Source organism: Oncorhynchus masou, chromosome 33 (genome assembly GCF_036934945.1).
Source record: "Oncorhynchus masou masou isolate Uvic2021 chromosome 33, UVic_Omas_1.1, whole genome shotgun sequence".
Classification (NCBI taxonomy): Eukaryota; Metazoa; Chordata; class Actinopteri; order Salmoniformes; family Salmonidae; genus Oncorhynchus; species Oncorhynchus masou.
Window position 1 is genome coordinate 31914254 of NC_088244.1, and position 25220 is coordinate 31939473.

The 25220-nt window shown below is 42.7% G+C and overlaps 1 protein-coding gene across 1 annotated transcript; it reads left to right on the forward strand.

Moving 5' to 3' along the window:
• The first annotated feature begins 625 nt into the window (after positions 1 to 625).
• LOC135528276 (synaptophysin-like) lies at positions 626 to 19549 on the forward strand. Its single transcript, XM_064957245.1, has 7 exons — positions 626 to 705; positions 2193 to 2258; positions 15544 to 15668; positions 15894 to 16092; positions 16295 to 16486; positions 16605 to 16937; positions 17437 to 19549. Exons 1-6 carry the CDS (start codon positions 688 to 690, stop codon positions 16905 to 16907), a joined length of 903 nt encoding a protein of 300 aa, XP_064813317.1. The 5' UTR covers positions 626 to 687; the 3' UTR covers positions 16908 to 16937; positions 17437 to 19549.
• The last annotated feature ends 5671 nt before the right edge of the window (positions 19550 to 25220 follow it).

Here is a 25220-nt window from a genome sequence, read left to right on the forward strand (position 1 = left end):
TTTTTCAGAAAGGAAGATAAATAAGGACTTGCAAGCCTGGTCATGGTCAGCGCCCGCTGCTTAAACTAGGCTACTGGAGATCTTGTTTGATTTCTCACATCATGAGCAGCCAGAAAGGTGATAAAAAATACTGTGTTATAAAGCAGATAGAATATAATTCCATAGATGTATTAGGCACTTTTAGATCCGTTGCCTGTCATGTTGGTGTAATGTGACAATAAAACACTATGGTAGTAGGCTTAATAGTATCAAACAGTGTGAAATGGTTTACAGATGTATGAACGTCAAAACTGAAGCCCTGAAGCGTAGACTTGTTGGCAGTGCGGCTCGATTTTATTCTACAATATAATGTTGAAATGTTACACCTGCCCAGTGCCCACCTCCTAACCAACGTAGTAAAAGACGCAAGCATGCACACATTAGTGTTGTCTCTCTGTTATCGCGGTGGCAATCTCTGTCGTCCCCTAGGATAATGCAGCCATATGATTGGCCAGGCTGTCGAGCTCGTCATTACTCTATGTCCAATGACTTCTCTGACGTCTTTACGCTCCAGATGTCCCCGACGAGTTTGTGACGTATTACAGCTATTCCCATCTCTTTACCCTCGTCCCCCGGTGGGCTGTTCAGGATGTAACGCCTCCCTCCCCCCACCCCTCTGATCCTCTTATCGACAAGCAGGCGGCCAAGATGGATGTTGTGAACCAGGTAGGGCTCTGGGATGAAAATCAGCAATATCAAACATGGTTTTCATTTCATTTAAATATCTGATGAGCCATCGTTTGGCACTCCTGCAGAATGCGCACTTTGACACTGTAGCAGTTCGGGTGGAAACAATAGACCATCATCATAACAGGAGGAGGGCGCGCTGTGATTGTAAAGCCGCGGACCGTTAGTCTGAAATGCAGTGTTTCTAGTGGTCGTCTCATGTGAACGAATTGCCGAGCACTGACCGCAAAACACCGCAATACAGGCGTGATAGATTGCATGTGGTTTAGCCAATTTTGCACCAGCAATGGACTGGTGCAGTGGAGCGGTTGGCTCATAAATAGACCATGGTCCAAAAGTCCAAATAATTGAACAAGATACTCTGCGCAATTATTATTATTTTTTAACAGCATTTCAAAACACGCAGACAAATAGGCTCAACACATCCAGGTTATTATTTGAGCTGACAGCTATTGGTAGTAGGATATGCAGAGATAATTGCTCTGCACTGCACACAGCCACTGCTATTTAACTAATAGAATCGTTGACTGAATGTGTTGTGAGGGGGTTATTTGTCTCGTAGTCTATCTATTAAGACTATGTGTTGTATGCAGGGGAGCCTGTGTCAGAGGGTGGAAAGGAGACTGAAAATCAAGCGACTAATCCTATTTTGTGAATACCGCAATATAAGACGTGATGCGTCTCGAAATGTAGCAAGGTTTATAATAGGCCCATCAATTTATTAGGGGCGGCAGACCGACCGGGGGTTAAAAGTAAAATATGGCGAGGTGAGTCGATAGGCTATGGCTTCGGCGTGGCGCTCACAGACGGACACACCGCGTTCATTTGCGACTGATGGGGCTCATTCACCCGCACATGGCAAGGGTTTACAAATTATAGCAAAAACTAAGGGCCCACCTCGGTGACTTGAGCTTTTAGTCCTGTCTCAATTCCTAGTAGAGTGCTTGTCAGTCAAGCGTTGGGGAACAGAGAAACGTCTGTGATAAGCAGCTTTGTCTAATTCTAATACTGGCAGTCTATCGCTCTTCCTCCCTCTCTCGCTCTGTCTCGCCTTCCCTCTCCCTCGTCTCCCCTAAACGATGTGTGCTTTGTCACCCGGCCTGTCGCGCCCCAAGTAAAACAATACAATTACTGTAGCGTACTAGCCTTTTGTGATGACCATGCGAACAAATGACAGCATGAGAAAGATTATCGTATCACCGCTCCCGAAAAATACATTGAAAATAATTGACAAGTCCAAACTCTGGGTTAACAACATATATGCTGACAATTCATGTAGGCGACAGTAGGCATACACACTACAAGCATCCAATCGATCACTCGAGTCTGTCAGATAACCTATGTGTCCTGATGCTTGATTGTGCGCACGGCGTATGATTGTGAGTACTCATTCGAGTGTTTTAATTTGTAAAGAATCTAAGCTTTTCGACAAATTCTGAAGACAATGTTGATTTCTGTGTTGATAGTTGGTGGCCACCGGGCAGTTCACCATAATCAAACAGCCTTTGGGATTTATGAAAATCCTACAATGGGTAAGTTACCGTTTTTCATACAATGTTTCATTATTTGGTTTATGATGGGAGTGAGTGAGATGTCAAAGTGCGCGCACGTATCCTTTCTGCGTACATGCGTGGGTATGGAAGTCTACGGAGAGTATTACGTAGGACTATTGCATGCATAACATCTCACTGTGATAGTTTCAACCAATACACTTAAAATCTATAAATGATAGGCTAATATATTATGCTATAGGTAGGCCCTGTTATAGTGATGCTGTGTCTCTGTACCGTGTCAGAACGTGTCCTTCTGTCACGCAGAGGTCAGAAAAAGCTACGTGAAGCTTTGTGCTCGTGACGACACACAGGCAGCGCGAGGCGGATGACACTGCCCATCCTCCCACTCCCTGCTGCTACTCGGTCACCACCGGCAAGCAGGTCTCTTGAAAGCTGGATGTCGTTTCAGTTATACCATGTTACTGTAATTCGATCATGGTAACTGTTACAAATCTCTGTTCAAATCATCCAGCCCACTGTTTCTGTCTCCTCCCCTGTGGAGTTTGTTGTGTAGACCTATCTGATCCACCATATGGTTCTCACAGCACCTTAACCTTTTGACCTGTAATCTATCTGGTGACCATATTTCATGCATTTAGGTGTAGTTACTATAGTTGCTTCTTTACCAGCTGTGTAGTTGCTCACTCCTAGGTCTAATCACATAGTGTTACCTTTTATTTTTAAATACAATTTCATGTTTTGGAAGTGGCACATAAATATTAAATATAGGCCTACACCTAACTTAAACCTGGGGAGTAGTGGCCATTGACGTTGCTGCAGCATCGCCTGAAACAGGCACTGTCCACTGTCAGGGGTTCTGAAATGTCAAATCGCAGGTTTTAATTGACCGCTCTCCATGGTGCTGAATCTGAATCTCCGCTGTGCTATTTGCTTACCTTTGCAAGTCTGTTTACCTTTACAATTCTTCATGTTACAAAATCACCACAATGCTCTATATTATACACCTCGACCATCCGTTGTATTGTGCTGCAGCATGACAATCTTTGATGGACAATTCATGATGAATCTGTGATAAAACATTCCACAGGCCAATATCACAAAATGTACTTGGCATGCACATCAATTCTTGATGTTCTCTTTTTTTCTTTATTCAGTAACACTGGAGGCACAGTGTGACCCCTCTGCCAAAGTGTTTTGTGCCAAGGGCTAGATCTATTCTTCTATGATGATAGGCTCTACAAAGAATTCAATTCTACAAAGAAGAGTCTCATTGAATCAGTGAGAATAATGATGTAAAGCAAGAATTACTGTAATAATTTGGACAAAATATGAATGTACTATGTACTATGTACTCAATTTGTAATTAGGAACACCTCTCTAGCACTTTACACCTCTCTAGCACTTTACACCTCTCTAGCACTTTACACCTCTCTAGCACTTTACACCTCTCTAGCACTTTACCACTTCTTTCTCAACTATTTGTAATTACAGCATAAGAACTAGCACACACACGCTAACTCAAAGTCATACACGCACACACACAAACACACACACACGCTGACGATACACAGCTATTACTCACTACTTACTCACACACACTGTCGCTAAACAGAACAAATCAATGTATGCCCTCATTGAGGAAGGTAAAAGTAATAACGCCGCTCCCTTCCATGTTCCATTTTGACTCACTTTGTTAGAACGCCACGACAATTGGTTGATTGAAAGAATAGGATGAATATATGAGAAGACACATAGACCTACATACACAAAGCAACATCAGGTTATCATCAGAAGATACCCAAACAATGTTCTACTCTAATTCACAGCAGGACAGAATAACACAGGGCAGCAGAGACTGAGAGGACAAATCTGACAGAATGACTTTGTCTGTAGTCCTTCCCCGGGGGACTGCTAGTGCTTGAACATCACATCGCTGCTTCTCTGGGTCACATGGTTAACTAACCTCCATGGATGCAGCAGCACACAGACAGACCAGAGCATTCTGCCCATTTACAAGTCACATGTAGCTCCACGGTTGCATTACATTCATTTAAGATAGGTCTAGCTAAAAATCTGGGAAACCCGGAACTAAAACCTTGCGTAATTGCATCAGATGCTTGATTATGTTCTGGGGGTAGGTGTTTAGGAAAAGATACTACGAAACTAGCAGGGTCTCCACAACCTCCTAAACAGAAATTCTCAGCCAACCAACCCCCCACCATTCTGATTCAAATCATTGCTTGGAAGCATTGCTTGGAATCCCGTCACCACTTTCAGTACCACTGTCACCAAATCCTGACACGTCCAACTAACCAGTGAAGGAAAACCAAAGCACCGGAACTACTATGACCTTACCATACTATATATGTTACGTAGTCTATCCACTATAGATTAGCCTGCCTATAATCATGCGTCATGTCAGTTCATTCATATGCCAATACAGTACCTGTACAGTACACATGCACCTTGCTGTTCCTGATTTTCTGCATGTGTGATGCATTTGAAGGTCACATGGGTGTTATTGGTTTGAATTATTAATCTTCTGAAAGCAGAAGTCCTAGGGTGTTGCCCTCTGTACTACAGCAAGATAAATGGACTGTCACTATAGCCTAGATTCTTCTCTGTCACTATAGCCTAGATGTGTAGTGCGGAAAATATATGTTTGTGCTTTAGGATCCTCAACCCTGTTTTGTGTTTCTTTGAGAATGAACCAATGATGAAACACGCTTATGCTTGTAATCAGCTATGTGTGTGTGTGTGTGTGTGTATGTGTGTGTGTGTGTGTGAGAGAGAGAGAGAGACAGATGGAGACAGCGAGTGTGTGTGTATGGGAGAGAGTACATGTGTATGTGTGCATTAGTGTGTGTGCGTGTGTATGACTCATTGCTGTTGTACTCTCTCTTGGGAGCTGTGTGCTGACGAAGCCTAGTTTTGATGGATGATGAGAGACACATTGAAATCTCCCCAAACAAACTTAAAGCTGTATAGAGAGTGGTTAACCACTGTGTCTACCATAACAACACCCTGCCCCAGGTTATGCTTGTGAAAGAGGGTTATTGTGTCTTAACCTGGGATTTACAGTTTACTGCTCAATTTACAGATTTGCTTTAGTGATTCATTCAGTGCATCGTTGTACTGTAAGACCAGTTTTCATACAGTGTGGTCAATACATTGACAGAGCTGGACTTCAATTGAGCTATCCATTGAATTGATAATAATGTATCCCTCAGATCTGTAACACTCTAGCCAGTACAGATGAACAGTTCATCAAATGTCTACCTGGACTATTTGCATTGACCCCCTTTTTTTACGCTGCTGCTACTCACTGTTTATTATCTATGCATAGTCACTTTACCCCTACCTACATGTACATATTACCTCAATTACTTTGACTAACCTGAATCCTCGCACATTGACTCAGTATTAGCTTCGTTATTGTTATTTTATTGTGTTATTTAAAAAAAAACGGGTTTATTTAGCAAATATTTTCTCACTCTGCACTGTTCGTTAAGGGCTTGTAAGTAAGCATTTCACGATAAGGTCGACACCTGTTATATTAGGCGCATGTGAGAAATATAATGTGATTTGATTTGAGTATTCTCTAAGTGGTTACAGGTGTTGCTCATCAAAGCTGCTGATTGTAGGAGTGTATAGTGTGATGAGTTTATATGTTAAAGCTTTGCAGACTTATTGCCTGGGCTTTCTGCCCACTACACTGCCTCTTGCTTAGAGGAGGTGTGATTGGTTGAATCTGTTAGTTCCATCACACTTTGGGTTCCTGCCAAACTCGGCAGCAGAAATAAGCTTGAGAGCATACAAACAGCACTTACATGTTGATGGCTAGACTTGTGGTCCTACAACGTCCATTTATACTCATGTATCAATCAATATATTAAATTCAGTTATCCATTTACCCTCGTTTATTTAGGAATATCTGTGGTTTCAGTCTTGTCTGACTCAGCTATAAAATCTGATGAGCAGGTATTTATAAACGGTGCTGATTCTAACTCAGAGAGTGTGTGTACTCGTGTGTTTTTTGTGGGGGGGTCAAATCAAATCAAATTTTATTAGTCACATGCGCCAAATACAACAGGTGTAGATCTGTAGATCTTACAGTGAAATACTTACTTACAAGCCCTTAACCAACAATGCAGTTTAAATAAAAAAAATACAAAAAATACAAATAAGATAAAGAAATGGAAGTAACAGGTAATTAAATAGCAGCAGTAAAATAACAATAGCGAGACTATATACAGGGGGGTACCGGGACAGAGTCAATGTGCGGGGGCACCGGTTAGTCGAGGCAACTGAGGTAAGATGCACATGTAGGTAGAGTTATTAAAGTGACTATGCATAGATGGTAACAACAGAGAGTAGCAACAGAGTAGTAGTGTAAAGGGGGGGGGGCAATGCAAATAGTTTGGGCAGCCATTTGATTAGATGTTCAGGAGTCTTATAGCTTGGGGGTAGAAGCTGTTTAGAAGCCTCTTGGACCAAGACTTGGCGCTCTGGTACTGCTTGCCGTGTTGTAGCAAAGAGAACAGTCTATAACTAGGATGCTGGGGTCTTTGAAAAATTTTAGGGCCTTCCTCTGACACCGCCTGGTATAGAGGTCCTGTATGGCAGGAAGCTTTGCCCCAGTGATGTACTGGGCCGTACGCACTACCCTCTGTAGTGCCTTGCAGTCGGAGGCCGACCAGTTGCCATACCAGGCAGTGATGCAACCAGTCAGGATGCTCTCGATGGTGCAGCTGAAGAACCTTTTGAGAATCTGAGGATCTTTTCAGTCTCCCGAGGGAGAATAGGTTTTGTTATGCCCTCTTCACAACTGTCTTGGTGTGCTTGGACCATGTTAGTTTGTTGGTGATGTGGACACCAAGGAACTTGAAGCTCTCAACCTGTTCCTCTAGAGCCTCATCGATGAAAATGGGGGGGGGGGGGGCTCGGTCATCTTTTTCCTGTAGTCCACAATCATCTCCTTTGCCTTGATCATGATGAGGGAGAGCCAGCTCTCTCACCTCCTCCATGTAGGCAGTCCCATCGTTGTCGGTGATCAGGCCTACCACTGTTGTGTCATTAGCAAACTTAATGATGGTGTTGAAGTCGTGCCTGGCAGTGCAGTCATAAGTGAACAGGGAGTACAGGAGGGGACTGAACACGCACCCTTGAGGGGACCCTGTGTTGAGGATCAGCGTGGTGGATGTATTGTTACAGTGCCTTGCGAATGTATTCGGCCCCCTTGAACTTTGCGACCTTTTGCCACATTTCAGGCTTCAAACATAAAGATATAAAACTGTATTTTTTTGTGAAGAATCAACAACAAGTGGGACACAATCATGAAGTGGAACGACATTTATTGGATATTTCAAACTTTTTTAACAAATCAAAAACTGAAAAATTGGGCGTGCAAAATTATTCAGCCCCCTTAAGTTAATACTTTGTAGCGCCACCTTTTGCTGCGATTACAGCTGTAAGTCGCTTGGGGTATGTCTCTATCAGTTTTGCACATCGAGAGACTGAAATTTTTTCCCATTCCTCCTTGCAAAACAGCTGGAGCTCTGAGGTTGGATGGAGAGCATTTGTGAACAGCAGTTTTCAGTTCTTTCCACAGATTCTCGATTGGATTCAGGTCTGGACTTTGACTTGGCCATTCTAACACCTGGATATGTTTATTTTTTGTAGATTTTGCTTTATGTTTTGGATCATTGTCTTGTTGGAAGACAAATCTCCGTCCCAGTCTCAGGTCTTTTGCAGACTCCATCAGGTTTTCTTCCAGAATGGTCCTGTATTTGGCTCCATCCATCTTCCCATCAATTTTAACCATCTTCCCTGTCCCTGCTGAAGAAAAGCAGGCCCAAACCATGATGCTGCCACCACCATGTTTGACAGTGGGGATGGTGTGTTCAGTGTGATTAGCTGTGTTGCTTTTACGCCAAACATAACGTTTTGTATTGTTGCCAAAAAGTTCAATTTTGGTTTCATCTGACCAGAGCACCTTCTTCCACATGTTTGGTGTGTCTCCCAGGTGGCTTGTGGCAAACTTTAAACAACACTTTTTATGGATATCTTTAAGAAATGGCTTTCTTCTTGCCACTCTTCCATAAAGGCCAGATTTGTGCAATATACGACTGATTGTTGTCCTATGGACAGAGTCTCCCACCTCAGCTGTAGATCTCTGCAGTTCATCCAGAGTGATCATGGGCCTCTTGGCTGCATCTCTGATCAGTCTTCTCCTTGTATGAGCTGAAAGTTTAGAGGGACGGCCAGGTCTTGGTAGATTTGCAGTGGTCTGATACTCCTTCCATTTCAACATTATCGCTTGCACAGTGCTCCTTGGGATGTTTAAAGCTTGGGAAATCTTTTTGTATCCAAATCCGGTTTTAAACTTCTTCACAACAGTATCTCGGACCTGCCTGGTGTGTTCCTTGTTCTTCATGATGCTCTCTGCGCTTTTAACGGAGCTCTGAGACTATCACAGCGCAGGTGCATTTATACGGAGACTTGATTACACACAGGTGGATTGTATTTATCATCATTAGTCATTTAGGTCAACATTGGATCATTCAGAGATCCTCACTGAACTTCTGGAGAGAGTTTGCTGCACTGAAAGTAAAGGGGCTGAATAATTTTGCACGCCCAATTTTTCCATTTTTGATTTGTTAAAAAAGTTTGAAATATCCAATAAATGTCGTTCCACTTCATGATTGTGTCCCACTTGTTGTTGATTCTTCACAAAACAATACAGTTTTATATCTTTATGTTTGAAGCCTGAAATGTGGCAAAAGGTCGCAAAGTTCAAGGGGGCCGAATACTTTCGCAAGGCACTGTACCTACCCTTACCTACCCTTACCACCTGGGGGCGGCCCGTCAGGAAGTCCAGGATCCAGTTGCAGAGGGAGGTGTTCAGTCTTAGGGTCCTTAGCTTATTAATGAGCTTTGAGGGCACTGTGGTGTTGAATGCTGAGCTGTAGTCAATGAATATCATTCTCACATAGGTGTTCCTTTTGTCCAGGTGAGAAAGGGCAGTGTGGAGTGCAATAGAGATTGCATCATCTGTGGATCTGTTAGGGCGGTAAAGCATTTTGGAGTGGGTCTAGAGTTTCTGGGATACTGGTGTTGATGTGAGCCATGACCAGCCTTTCAAAGCACTTCATGGCTACAGACGTGAGTTCTATGGGTCAGTAGTCATTTAGGTAGATTACTATTGACTATGGTGGTCTGCTTGAAACATGTTGGTATTACAGACTCGGACAGGGAGAGTTTGAAAATGTCAGTGAAGACACTTGCCAGTTGGTCAGCGCATGCTCGCAGTACCCGTCCTGGTAATCCATCTGGCCCTGCGGCCTTGTGAATGTTGACCTGTTTAAAGGTCTTACTCACATCGGCTGCGGACAGCGTGATCACACAGTCTTCCGGAACTGCTGGTGCTCTCATGCATGTTTCAGTGTTATTTGCCTCAAAGCAAGCATAGAAGTAGTTTTGCTCATCTGATATGCTCGTGTCACTGGGCAGCTCTCTGCTGCGCTTCACGTTGTAGTCTGTAATGGTTTGCAAGCCCTGCCACATCCGACAAGCGTCAGAGCCGGTGTAGTACGATTCGATCTTAGTCCTGTATTGATGCTTTGCCTGTTTGATGGTTTGTCAGAGGGCATAGTGGGATATTATCAGCTTTAATATTGTCAGATTTAATATTGCAGATAGATGATTGTGGCTTCCATCAATATAATTGTCTGCATAACTTCCAATCCCCCATATATACAGTACCTATAAGGGCACAAGGCGAGACCCATATGCAGACACAGGAGGCAGATGGTTGAGCTCCAATATTTATTATAACATAAGAGGTAGGCAGAAGGCAGGTCGGGTACAGGCGACAGTTCATAAACCAGGTCAGAGACCAAACAGTACAGGGCGTTAGACAGTCTCGAGGTCAGGACAGGCTCAGTAACCAGGTCCGAGTCCAAACAGTACAGGGCGTTAGGCAGGTTCGAGGTCAGGGCAGGAAGAATGGTCAGGCAGGCGGGTTCTCTGTCAGGACAGGCAAGGATCAAAACCAAGAGGTCTAGGAAAAACAGAGACTGGGAAAAATAGGAGCTAAGAGATAAACGCTGGTTGACTTGGCAAACAAGACTAACTGGCACATAGAGACAGAAAACACAGGGATAAATACACTGGGGGTGATGAGCAACACCTGGAGGGGGTGGAGACAAGCACAAGGACAGGTGAAACAGATCAGGGTGTGACAGTACCAGTCAGTTTGGACACACCTACTCATTCAAGGGTTTTTCTTTATTTTCACTATTTTATACATTGTGGAATACTAGTGAAGACATCAAAACTTTGAAATAACATATGGAATCATTTAGTAACCAAAAAAGTGTTAAACAAATCAAAATATTTGAGATTTTATTTTAGTTTAGATTCTTCAAAGTAGCCGACCTTTGCATTGATGACAGCTTTGCACACTCTTGACATTCTCTCAACCTGCTTTACCTGGAATGCTTTTCCAAAAGTCTTGAAGGAGTTCCCACATATGCTGAGTACTTGTTGACTACTTTTTCTTCACTCTGTGGTCCAACTCATCCCAAACCATCTCAATTGAGTTGAGGTTGGGTGGTTGTGGAGGCCAGGTCAACTGTTGCAGCACCCCAGCATGCTCCTTCTTGGTCAAATAGCGCTTACACAGCCTGTAGGTGTGTTAGGTCATTGTCCTGTTGAAAAACAAATGATAGTCCCACGAAGTGCAAACCAGATGGGATGGCGTATCGCTGCAGAATGCTGTGGTAGTCATACTGTGCCTTGAATTCTAAATAAATCACAGACAGTGTCCCCAGCAAAGCACTCTCACACCATCATACCTCATCCTCCATGCTTCATGGTGGGAATCCCACATGTGGAGATCATCCGTTCACGTACTCTGCGTCTCACAAAGACACTGCGGTTGGAACCCAAAATCTCAAATTTGGACTCTTCAGACCAAAGGACAGATTTCTACCGGTCTAATGTCCATTGCTCGTGTTTCTTAGCCCAATCAAGTCTGTCCTTCTTATTGGTGTACTTCAGTAGTGGTTTCTTTGCAGCAATTTGACCATGAAGGCCTGATTCACACAATCTCCTCTGAACAATTGATGTTGAGATGTCTGTTACTTGAACTCTGTGAAACGTTTATTTGGGGCTGCAATTTCTGAGGCTGGTGACTCTAATGAACTAACCCTCTGCAGCAGAGGTAACTCTGGGTCTTCCTTTCCTGTGGTGGTCCTCATGAGAGCCAGTTTAATCATAACGCTTGATCGTTTCTGCGACTGAACTTGAAGAAAGTTGTGAAATTTTCCGGATTGACTGACCTTCATGTCTTAAAGTAATGATAGACTGTCATTTCTCTTTGCTTATTTGAGCTGTTCTTGCCATAATATGGACTTGGTCTTTTACCAAATAGGGCAATCTACTGTATACCACCCCTACCTTGTCACAACACAACTGATTGGCTCAAACACATTGAGAAGGAAAGTGATTCCACAACTAGACTTTTAACAAGGCATACCTGTTAATTTAAATGTATTCCAGGTGACTACCTCAAATCAAATCAAATTTATTTGTCACATACACATGGTTAGCAGATGTTAATGCGAGTGTAGCGAAATGCTTGTGCTTCTAGTTCCGACAATGCAGTAATAACCAACGAGTAATCTAACCTAACAATTCCAAAACTACTACCTTATACACACAAGTGTAAAGGGATAAAGAATATGTGCATAAAGATATATGAATGAGTGATGGTACAGAACGGCATAGGCAAGATGCAGTAGATGGTATCGAGTACAGTATATACATATGAGATGAGTAATGAAGGGTATGTAAACAAAGTGGCATAGTTTAAAGTGGCTAGTGATACATGTATTACATAAAGATGCAGTAGATGATATAGAGTACAGTATATAGATGATTGAGTTGGAGGCATGCATGGCCACGCAGTCATGGGTGAACAGGGAGTACAGGAGAGGGCTCAGAACGCACCCTTGTGGGGCCCCAGTGTTGAGGATCAGCGGGGTGGAGATGTTGTTACCTACCCTCACCACCTGGGGGCGACCCGTCAGGAAGTGCAGTACCCAGTTGCACAGGGCGGGGTCGAGGCCCAGGGTCTCGAGCTTGATGACCTCATGAAGTTGGTTGAGAGAATGCCAAGAGTGTGCAAAGCTGTCATCAAGATAAAGGGTGGCTACTTTGAAGAATCTCAGATATAAATATGTTTGGATTTTTTTAACACTTTTTTGTTACTACATGATTCTATATATGTTATTTCATAGTTTTGATGTATTCACTATTATTCTACAATGTAGAAAATAGTCAAATAAAGAATCCCCCCCCCAAAAAAAACTTTTGACAGAGGATAAGTTCAATAAAGTTACCAGCCTCAGAAGTTGCAGCCTCAAATAAATGCTTCACAGAGTAACAGACACATCTCAATATCAACTGTTCAGAAGATACTGTGTGAATCAGGCCTTCATGGTCTAATTGCTACAAAGAAACCACTACTTAAGGACACCAATAAAAATAAAAGACTTGCTTTGGCCAAATAACATGAGCAATGATCATTAGACTGGTGAACATCTGTCCTTTGGTCTGATGAGTCCAAATGTGAGATTTTGGGTTCCAACAGTCGTGTCTTTGTGAGACACCGAGTAGGTGAACGGATTATCTCCGCATGTGTGGTTCCCACAGTGAAGCATGGAGGAGGAGGTGTGATGGTGTGGGGGTGCTTTGCTGGTGATACTGTTGGTGATTTATTTCGAATTCACGGCACACTTAACCAGCATGGCTACCACAGCATTCCACAGCATTCCACAGCTAACACAGCATTCTTCCATCCCATCTGCTTTGTGTTTAGTGGGACTATCATTTGTTTCAATTCAAATCAAATCACATTTTATTGGTCACATACACATGGTTAGCAGATACTTGTTGCAATGCTTGTTGTAACCAGCAAATCAGTGTGAACAGACAAAGCATCTTAAGGATCAAGGAAAATTATGATCATCTATGTTACTGTGAATGCTAGACTACAATCTTACAAGAGGATCATTTGGCAAACACTGTGAATTTAGAGTAACTATGTTGAAGGATGTGGGAGAGCTAAGTAGCCTGGTGCTAGATCTGCCTGTTCTTCAAACTAAAAGTATCATCCTCTCCCCTCACACTCCTCTACAATCATTATTAAAACCTGTTGATAAGGGGAGGAAGTGGAGGAGGTGTGACTGTGTTAGTGCTGTAGATAAAAATGAGACGAGGAAATAAGTTAGGCGTACCATCTGTACCGTTTTTCATCAATAGTGTGGATGAATCTGTGTATATTTGAAGGCTCGACGAAGCAATGTTGAAATATATTCTGAGTATTTACAGCAATGTATTCCAGAGTATGAGAGCAGATTGGTATACAGATATGTGCACTTGTCCGTGTGTGTGTATTTTTGCAGCTGCTCACACATGCGTCCATGACTGTGTGTGACTGTGTGTGTACAGTAGCCCTGTGCAGCGTCCTTTAGCAACAGATGGAGGAGCACCTCCGTCAGATTAATAGCCGGATTTTCCATCCAATCGGATCTGGCCTGCAGGGAAGGGAGGGTGTGGTAAAAATAGCTGGCTTTCTAATCTCCTATGTGTGAGAGTGTGTCTATGTGCACGCTCGTGTGTGTGTAAGAGAGTAGATAAGCGTTCACGTGCACAAGCGCTGGGTTTACAGTACTCTACTACTGTAGTAATGTAGCCTGATGCCAAGAGTAGATCATAACTTATTTGGTACAACAGATAGTACATCCATATCAACCAAACATGTTATTTTACATTTCTTGTATTTTCTTAATACCTCAAGTGCACAACTTTCGGTGTCGGGGTAACCATGGCAACAAGTGTAGCTCTGTAACCTGGCGATATAGCCACATTGATTTGCACTCTGGGTGCCTTTGTCAACAGCCTGCTGTGATTGGTGGAACATTGGAGTGCAGAAGACACAGCAGGTGGTGAAACCACAGTGTCAGCTTCTTCAGTAACAGTAGACCTTTAGCGGCGGTTGCCATTATACTGCATGGACTTTCCTTTCATCAACACCTATTTCAGAACAAACTAGGGTTATGCTAATTCCTAGACAGAGCACAATCTCCAAAGACTCATTCCAGTATAAGTGCAATTTATTAGATGTATTTTGCTTCTCCCCACATGTCTCATTTATTAATGTATTTTGCTTCTCCCCACGTCTCATTTATTAATGTATTTTGCTTCTCCCCACGTCTCATTTATTAATGTATTTTGCTTCTCCCCACGTCTCATTTATTCATGTATTTTGCTTCTCCCCACACGTCTCATTTATTAGATGTATTTTGCTTCTCCCCACGTCTCATTTATTCATGTATTTTGCTTCTCCCCACACGTCTCATTTATTAGATGTATTTTGCTTCTCCCCACGTCTCATTTATTAGATGTATTTTGCTTCTCCCCACGTCTCATTTATTAATGTATTTTGCTTCTCCCCACACGTCTCATTTATTCATGTATTTTGCTTCTCCCCACACGTCTCATTTATTCATGTATTTTGCTTCTCCCCACATGTCTCATTTATTCATGTATTTTGCTTCTCCCCACGTCTCATTTATTAATGTATTTTGCTTCTCCCCACATGTCTCATTTATTCATGTATTTTGCTTCTCCCCACGTCTCATTTATTAATGTATTTTGCTTCTCCCCACATGTCTCATTTATTCATGTATTTTGCTTCTCCCCACGTCTCATTTATTAATGTATTTTGCTTCTCCCCACACGTCTCATTTATTCATGTATTTTGCTTCTCCCCACGTCTCATTTATTAATGTATTTTGCTTCTCCCCACATGTCTCATTTATTCATGTATTTTGCTTCTCCCCACGTCTCATTTATTCATGTATTTTGCTTCTCCCCACATGTCTCATTTATTCATGTATTTTGCTTCTCCCCACGTCTCATTTATTAATGTATTTTGCTTCTCCCCACACGTCTCATTTATTCATGTATTTTGCTTCTCCCCACGTCTCATTTATTAATGTATTTTGCTTCTCCCCACATGTCTCATTTATTCATGTATTTTGCTTCTCCCCACGTCTCATTTATTCATGTATTTTGCTTCTCCCCACACGTCTCATCCTTACAACCCTATTTTTTCCCCATTCCTTTGATCTCACTACAAAATTTTTCAGCCCCTTCTCTTTCACTTTCCTTTAACTTCGACGTCCTGTCTCTAACTCTTCTCATCTTCTCTTCCCCCCTCTGTATCTTTCAGATCTTTGCTATCTTTGCTTTCTCGACATGCGGCAGCTACTCTGGCATGTTCAAGATGAGTGTGGAGTGTAAAAACCGGTCAGAGAGTGACCTGAGCATTGAGGTGGAGTTTGAGTATCCATTCAGGTCAGTACGCCTAATCAGTCACACATAGCCCCCGTAGCCCCCTGAACCCGCACAAATATGGTTTGTCGGTCATTTTTACAGTACCACTGGGCTGCAAACGTCATGGATGGAATATTAATCTATATTAAACTATATTAACCCAATTTGACGTCTCTCTTCCTCTCTCTCTCTCTCTCTCTCTGATTCCCATCTTCTCTGTCCTTCTCTGTCCCTTGTCCTTGCCAGGCTACATCAGGTGTACTTCGATGCCCCAACCTGTAAGGGGGAAAGCCCTGAGCGTCTGTTCCTAATCGGAGACTACTCTTCCTCAGCTGAGTTCTTTGTCACCGTCGGTGTCTTCTCCTTCCTCTACTCCATGGCAGCCCTTTCTGTGTACGTTTTCATTCTGGAGAAATACCGTGAAGGCTGCAAGGGAGCCCAGATTGTGAGTTTGTCTTTCGATCTTCTTGTATCTAGTAGGCATCTTCCAAACCATATTCCACTACCTCTGCTACTATTATTAATATTCTAGTAATGATAATGATGTTAATGATGATGACGATGATGAGATTGATTACATTTCTGTTGAGGATTTGAGATTGATGATGATGCATGTGTCTCATGATTTATAACTTGATGCTCCTCAGGACTTCGTTGTGACGTCTGTGTTCACCTTCTTCTGGCTGGTCGCTTCTTCTGCCTGGGCTAAAGGTTTGTCGGATGTGAAGGCAGCCACCGACCCAGACAAGGTCCTCTTACTGATCGAGGCCTGTGACGAACCAGAGAACCGCTGCCGTGAAGTCCACGACCCTGTCGTCTCTGGTCTCAACACATCTGTGGTAAGTTTTTCAGGATTGGTGTATTTAGTAAAAGTGCTGACTGCTGAGGATGTGACAGAAAAAACCTGTACTACTACATATTGACTTCTTCTTCTTCTTTTTTTAATTCATCCCCCAGGCGTTTGGCTTCCTAAACCTGATCCTGTGGGGAGGAAACCTGTGGTTTGTGTTCAAAGAGACCGGCTGGATGGCAGCCTTCGGAGGCACATATGCGCCTTCCCAGGAGAAGGCGCCTGCTCCAGAGTCCTTTGGTCAGGAAGGCTATGGGCAAGAGGGTTACGCACAACAGGGGGACGCCTATGCCGGCACCCAGGGAGGCTACCAGCCTGACTATGGCCAGGGAGGCTACACCGAGGGAGGCGGAGACTATCAGCAGGGGGGATACGAACAGCAGCCCACCTCCTTTGCCAATCAGATGTGAGCTGGTCCACCCGACAGCATCTGGAAGCTGGTGAGTGTCAGTACATATGTTGGAGCAACACTGAGAATACCGAGGTAAACGACTGAGAAATACTGTATTAATGTTACTCTTCCAAAGGGAATACAGACTATGTGGCTTTATGTATACATTAGATGTAATTTATTTATTTCTCTCTCTCTCTCTCTCTCTCTCTCTCTCTCTCTCTCTCTCTCTCTCTCTCTCTCTCTCTCTCTCTCTCTCTCTCTCTCTCTCTCTCTCTCTCTCTCTCTCTCTCTCTCTCTCTCTCTCTCTCTCTCTCTCTCTCTCTCTCTCTCTCTCTCTCTCTCTCTCTCTCTCTCTCTCTCTCTCTCTCTCTCTCTCTCTCTCTCTCTCTCTCTCTCTCTCTCTCTCTCTCTCTCTCTCTCTCTCTCTCTCTCTCTCTCTCTCTCTCTCTCTCTCTCTCTCTCTCTCTCTCTCTCTCTCTCTCTCTCTCTCTCTCTCTCTCTCTCTCTCTCTCTCTCTCTCTCTCTCTCTCTCTCTCTCTCTCCAGGGCCACCCTGTGATTTGGGAGTGTGGTGCCTGACCACCATCCACAATTCCCCACTCCTCTGTTTGTCTGTTTGTGCATCTGTAAGTTGACAAGAGGAGGGAGGGATGGAAGACGGTGGGGTCTTGGGAGGGGAATTTAGCAACACCGTGTCCGTTTGGGTTATTTTGGTGAGCGGGAAATGGGTCCTTACAGTAACATGCTGTTTCTTCTGTTGATGTATTTAACTGTAGAAGACAACAGGGGGTTTTCCATTTGGTCATATGAGGAAAAACTTGAATACAACATACAAAAAACTACAAAGATCAATCTTATAAGGGAATAACACTTAAATGGACAATAATGGTAGTAGTATTTAAGAATGTATTTGTCTGTGCTGTGTAAATATCAACATATTAATATATAAATATATGTACACAGTTGAAAAATTGTGCACTCCATATTAGTTGTTATACAACAAATGTAGAGCGCAGAGTTATTCAATTGTATTTACTTCAGTTCTGTTTAGGTCACGTAGTTCTACCCTCATCGTCCTCTAATGTTTATGTTGTGTGTTTATTTTATTTCCCAATATTTGTTTTTATTTCTCATTTTGATGTTTTTGTTTATTCATTTTCAGAATAGAGTTACCTCTTTTCTATTTTCTCATTGCGCTTTTTATTTGTTCAACATTACTGAGTGAGTTTGTGACTGCGACAGCAGTGGAAAGGTGTTAGCAGTGATTTATGTGTTTAACATTCATTACAACTTGTGTTCATTGCCGTTTTATGTTTTTCCATCGAAATATTTCTCAAGCAATGATTTGGCTATGTTTGTTCCAGAGAATCTCTTAAAAGCTGCAAAAAGTCAAAAATGCATCGAGGATAAAATGAAAAAGTAGTTAGCATGGTAGCACTTGGTATTTTGCTAATATTATGCTGTTCCTAAAAACTGCTGTACGTAGTGTTCTATCAGCACTCTTATTTAGAGATGATTTGAGGTTGTGAATCAGGGAAGACAACTGATGTTGAGGGACATCACTTTTTTTTATTTGGATTGGAATGTAGTTTAGAAATCGGTATCTGAAAAATTTGGTCCAGAACCGATTCCTGTTTTAATATAGTCTAGGGATGAGTCATCAGACACAGTTAGTCATCATGTTTAATCACCATTTATAATGCTCGTCTGATCATAACGCATGCAAATATTTACACAGAAAAAAAATCAGTATGGCACAATTTGCGCCATTTTCAAGACCATACACAAGCCATAGGAAATAATGATAGTACTTTTAACATATTAATATAGCCAACTGAGGTGTTCTGAACAGTATCTTATTTCCATGTAAAAACATAAATCCTGCATCCCCCACCCCCACAACATCCCTTTACTCTCAAAACAAAGGAGGTTTTGCACGTCTGACTCTTGGATTAAAAGTAGCCTGGAACAAAAGTGAAGAGGGAAAGGCAAGTGGCATATAAAGTGTAAGAGCATATTAAGTAATATGATGTACGTTTGGCTCATCATAAGGTGACAGCACAGAGCAGCTCCGATATATTTCACACAAATCACACAGAGTACATGTGCTACAATAATCAGGTTGGCCTACCCGCTGTACTGCCAATCCTCTGTTTGGATAGAAGAAAAACTGTATTGCCAAATGATAACAGGACAGGTGCGTATTGAGCGATAGATTTTGCTTCCACAGTTATCATCACAATGGAAACTGATATTGTTTTTCATTCATATTATTCCGTTATGCAGTTTTGGATGAATTCCTTTTTTTGTATCATTTTATCTTTATCAGGCGGTGTAGAGACACCTGACTTTCTATCTCTTCCTCTGTGTTCTCTCTGTCTTTCTATCTCTCTCTTTCCATCGCTCTCTCTTTTTCTCTCTCTCTCTCTGTAGTTCTTATAAATATGCTCAATGAAATACATATACTCTGTTGTTAGTGGTGAATGATGTCTTGTGATACTCTTTACGCCTTTGGATAGTGCTGTGTTTATTGTGTATGATGTATTCTTATTAGTATTTATGATCAAGACTATGACAATATATCCATTGTATTCTTATTCTATGGAATCCATGTGAAACAAAATCAAATAAACTTGAAATTATTCTGTTGAAGGTTAAATGCCTTGTCTATGTCTCTAATCTTAGTGATCATATGTATTGTTTATGCTGTGCTATGTTGATTTTTTATTCATTTTTGTTGAACCTTTATTTAACTAGGCAAGTCAGTTAAAGAACAAATTCTTATTCACAATGACCGCCAACCAAAAGGCAAAAGGCCTCCTGCGGGGACGCAGGCTGGGATTAAATATATATATATATATATATATATATAAATATAGGACAAAACACACATCACAACAAGAGAGACAACACTACATAAAGAGAGACCTTAGAAAACAACATAGCAAGGCAGCAACACATGACAACACAGCATGGTAGCAACACAACATGACAACAGCATGGTAGCAACACAACATGGTAGCAGCACAAAACATGGTACAGACATTATGGGGCACAGACAGCACAAAAGGCAAGAAGGTAGAGACAACAATACATCACGCAAAGCAGTCACAACTGTCAGTAAGAGTGTCCATGATTGAGTCTTTGTATGAAGTGATTGAGATAAAACTGTCCAGTTTGAGTGTCTGTTGCAGCTCGTTCCAGTCGCTAGCTGCAGTGAACTGAAAAGAGGAGCAACCTAGGGATGTGTGTGCATTGGGGACCTTTAACAGAATGTGACTGGCAGAACTGGTGTTGTATGTAGAGGATGAGGGCTGCAGTAGATATCTCAGAAAGGAGAGAGTGAGGCCTAAGAAGGTTTCATAAATAAGCATCAACCAGTTGACAGAGGAGTATAGAGTGCAGTGTCCTATAAGGAGCATTGGTGGCAAATCTGATGGCCAAATGGTAAAGATCATCTAGCCTCTCAAGAGCATCCTTACCTGCCGATCTATAAATTATGACTCCGTAATCTAGCATGGGTAGGATGGTCTGAATCAGGGTTAGTTTGGCAGCTGGGGTGAAAGAGGAGCGATTACGATAAAGGACACCAAGTCTAGATTTAACTTTAGCCTGCAGCTTTGATATGCGTTGAGAGAAGGACAGTGTACCGTCTAGCCACACTCCCAAATATTTGTATGCGGTGACTACTTCAAGCTCTAAACCCTCAAAGGTAGTAATCACACCTGTGGGGAGAGGGGCATTCTTCTTACCAAACCACATGACCTTTGTTTTGGAGGTGTTCAGAACAAGGTTAAGGGCAGAGAAAGCTTGTTGGACACTAAAAAAGCAATAATGGTATTAGAGTTGGGTTTGGCCACGCAGTCGTTGGTGAACAGGGAGTACAGGAGGGGACTAAGTACACACCCCTGAGGGGCCCCAGTGTTAAGGATCAGCGTGGCAGATGTGTTGTTGCCTACTCTTACTACCTGGGGGCAGACCGTCGGGAAGTCCAAGATCCAGTTGTAGAGGGAGGTGTTTAGTCCCAGAGTCCTTGGCTTAGTGATGAGCTTCGTGGGCACTATGATGTTAAATACTGAGCTGTAGTCAATGAACAGCATTCTCACATAGGTGTTCCTTTTGCCCAGGTAATCATTTTACCTTCGCTTCCTTGGGCACAGGGACTATGCTGGTCTGCTTGAAACATGTAGGTATTACAGACTCGGTCAGGGAGAGGTTGAAAATGTCAGTGAAGACAGTTGGTCCGCGCATTCTTTGAGTACACGTCCTGGTAATCAGTCTGGCCCAGCAGCTTTGTGAATGTTGACCTGTTTAAAGGTTTTGTTCACATCGGCTACCGAGAGCGTTATCACACAATCATTCAGAACAGCTGGTGCTCTTGTGCATGCTTCAGTGTTGCTTGCCTCGAAGTGAGCATAAAAGGCGTTTAGCTCACCTGATTGGCTCGCGTCACTGGGCAGCTCGTGTCTGGGTTTCGCTTTGTAATCCGTAATATTTTTCAAGCCCTGCCACATCCGACGAGGGTCAGAGCCGGTGTAGTAGGATTCAATCTTAATCCTGTATTGACACTTTGCTTGTTTGATGGTCCGTCTGAGGGCATAGCGGGATTTCTTATAAGCATCCGGATTAGTCTCCCGCTCCTTGAAAGCGGCAGCTCTAGCCTTTAGCTCGATGCGGATGTTTCCTCTAAACCATGGCTTCTGGTTGGGATATGTACGTACGGTCACTGTGGGGACGACCTCGTCAATGCACTTATTGATGAAGCCGATGACTGAGGTGGTGCACTCCTAAATGCCATTGGATGAATCCCGGAACATTTTCCAGTCTGTGCTAGCAAAACAGTGCTGTAGTGAAGCATCTGCGTAATCTGACCACTTCCGTATTGAGCGAGTCACTGGTTCTTCCTACTTTAGTTTTTGCTGGTAAGCAGGAATCAGGAGGATAGAATTATGGTCAGATTTGCCAAATGGAGGGCGGGGAGAGCATTGTATGCATCGCTATGTGTGGAGTAAAAGTGGTCTAGGATTTTCTTTCCTCTGGTTGCACATGTGACATGCTGGTAAAAATGTGGTAAAACTGATTTAAGTTTGCCTGATTTAAGTCCCCGGCCACTAGGAGCGCAGCATCTGGGTGAGCATTTTCTTCTTTGCTTATGGCTTTATAGAGTTGGTTGAGAGCGGTCTTAGTGCCAGCTTCGTTCTGTGGTGTTAAATAGACGGCTACGAATAATATAGATGAGAACTCTCTTGGTAGATAGTGTGGTCTACAGCTTATCATAAGGTACTCTACCTCAGGCGAGCAATACCTCGCACCAGCTGTTATTGACAAATAGACACACAACCCCACCCCTCGTCTTACCAGACGTAGTTTCTCTGTTCTGCCGGTGCATGGAAAATCCCGCCAGCTCTATATTAGCCGTATCGTCGTTCAGCCATGTCTCTGGGAAACATAAGATATTACAGTTTTTAATGTCCCATTGGTAGGATAATCTTAATCGTAGGTCATCAATTTTATTTTCCAATGATTGCACGCTAGCAAGAAGAACGGATGGCAGTGGGAGTTTACTCGCTTGCCTACAGATTCTCAGAAGGCAGCCCGATCTGTGACCCCTTTTCCTGCATCTTTTCTTCAAGCAAATGACGGGGATCTGGGCCTGTTCCAGTGAAAGCAGGATGTCCTTCCAGTTGGACTCATTAAAGGAAAAAGTTTCTTCCAGTCCGCGGTGAGTAATCGCTCTGAGGTCCAGAAGTTATTTTGGGTCACAAGTGATGGTAGCAGCAACATTATGTACAAAATAAGTCAAAAAACAAGTTACAGAAAACTAAAAAAAAACGAACAAAATAGCACCATTGGTTGAGAGAATGTAAAACGTCAGCCATGCTCTTCGGCACCATTCAAATCTAGCAGTTAGTATTAGCTTGATCTTAAATAAAGGACAAACCGTGACTGCCTTCCAAGCAATGGGAACCTCCCCAGGAAGGAAAGACAGGTTAAAAAGGTTGGCGATAAGCTTGGCGATGATAGGGGCAGCAACCTTAAAGAAGAAAGGGTCTAAACCATCGACCCAGATGGTTTTTTGAGTTCAAATTTCAGGGTTCGCCTTTAGCACCTCGGACTCAATGACTGCCTGCAGGGAGAATTTTTGTAGGCCCAGGGGAAAAAGTGGGAGTAGCATCTGGGATAGTCACATTAGAAGGGGTGGGGTTTGTGGAAATGTTGGACAGGCAAGGAGGCATTGCTGAGTCAAATAGGAATCCTGACTTAATGAAGTGGTGATTAATGAGATCAGCCATGTGCTTCTTGTCAGTAACAACCACATCATCAACATTAAGGGACATGGGCAGCTGTGAGGAGGAGGGTTTATTCTCACAACCGTTTTCAAGAACTTCTAGGGGTTAGACCCACAGAGAGAGAACTGCTCCTTAAAGTAACTAACTTGAGCCAGAGTGCACTTATTTCTCATTTGCCTGAACGAGAGCAAGTCAGCCTGAGTGTACGTATGCCAAGCTTTTCGCCAAGTACAATTCTTGAGGTGGAGTAACTCTGCAAGAACACGGTCATACCAGGGGCTGAAACTGTTTTTAATCCTAATTTTCTTTATGGGGGCGTGTTTGTTAACAATACCACTGAAAATATATTTTTTTTAAAGGTCCAAGTGTCTTCAAAAGAGGGGATAAGGCTGATTCTATACCATTTTACAGAGACCAATTTATGAAGGAACCAGACAGGGGGAGGCAAGCCAGGGCAGACAGTGAACAGAACGCCAGGTGGAATCCAAGCAGCAGTTCAGCAGGCAACGGGAGTAGGTGTCACACCCACTTGGGAGAAGTTTTTATTTCTTGAGGCAGATTTTTTGTAGAAAATGTCAGTGAATGGTCATTGAACAGCGGGAGGGGGCCTCAAATGGGGCTTCAAAGACTCCCGCCACTTGTTGGGCCCAAAGGCCTCGACACCTCTTACCTCTCATTAATGAACAATCAATAAACAACACAGTTGTACTCTATGTGCTGATGTTCAGCAGTGCCCGGAGCTCATTATGAGGTTCACTGAGGGTATAAATTAATCAGGCCGACGACTAGGCTAGTCTGCATCACATGGCACACGTCACCACCTTCTAAACGCATGCAGTTCTGTTGCTTTGCCACATGATGGCATGATATCTGTTTTCCAGAATTCTACAGTTGAAATGCAATGAATGTTTTTTCATAATCAGTGTTGATAAAATGTTCAAAGTTATTTTAATATGGTTTAAAAAATCTCAACTGTTGGGAATAAATACAGGAATTATTCTAAATCGACCAATACTTGGGTTTCATGAACAAATCAATAAACAACAGTTTTATTATATTCCTATTCCAATTCTATACTACTCTATTCTGCATAGAGCAAAGCAGGCCTAAGTGAAATAACACATTTTATAAAAGATCATGTGTCATACATCCCTAAGCATAGCAGCAGCTGTTCCCAGTCTTGTTTGCTCTGAAAACAACTGCTCACATCCCCCCTGAGTAAGAAAGGTGCGTGCAATAAAGTAGCTTCTAGTATGTGCCAGACACTTATGCGCCAACAGTACTGTTGGGCACATACAGGGAAGTGACTTTTTGCCCGCAATTTACAGGCCAACCAGTAGCCTATCGGTAGGCAGTTCTAGTTGTCAAGAACAAAGTGGACGCTGTTGCCAAAGCAGAGACTTATCAGACAAAACCGCATAGGCTAGATCAGTCTACTGCTTTCCGGTTCTACCCACTAGACATGAAACCATGTTGAATGACACATACTGTTACTTTCAGTAATCCCAAACTAACAGTGAATCAGAGCAACAGCAAAAACCACCCTCCTGCGCAAACAGCCCCCCCACCCACTATTTTTAACTTTTCTCTAGAAATATGGGTAGGGTCGGCGAGGGGAGGGTGGTTTTGCCACAACTGTTGCTCTAAATCACTGTTACAGTGTGGAATTCCTGAAAGTAACGGCAATAAAACATGTAAAAAGCCACGGCCCAGTTTGCCATTACCGTTCTCCTAGCAACAGGATATTGTGCTGGCAGCACGATCACGGATAAGAGTATCCATGCAAAGACATGCTAAACTTTGGAAATATCAAGATCAAAATATGACACTCTAATGCAGTTTTTCACAGCACTGCAACCACATTTGATGGATCAGTTCATTTATTTCACTTTTAATATTGTACTATTTATTGCGAGCATTTATTTGGAAAGCTTACACAAATAATGGTATGTTGAATGATAGTGTGTAGCCTATATTTAAGGAAACACTTTTAATGAAATAGAAATATGTGTTATTTAAAATACTCAATAGAGTCTGAAA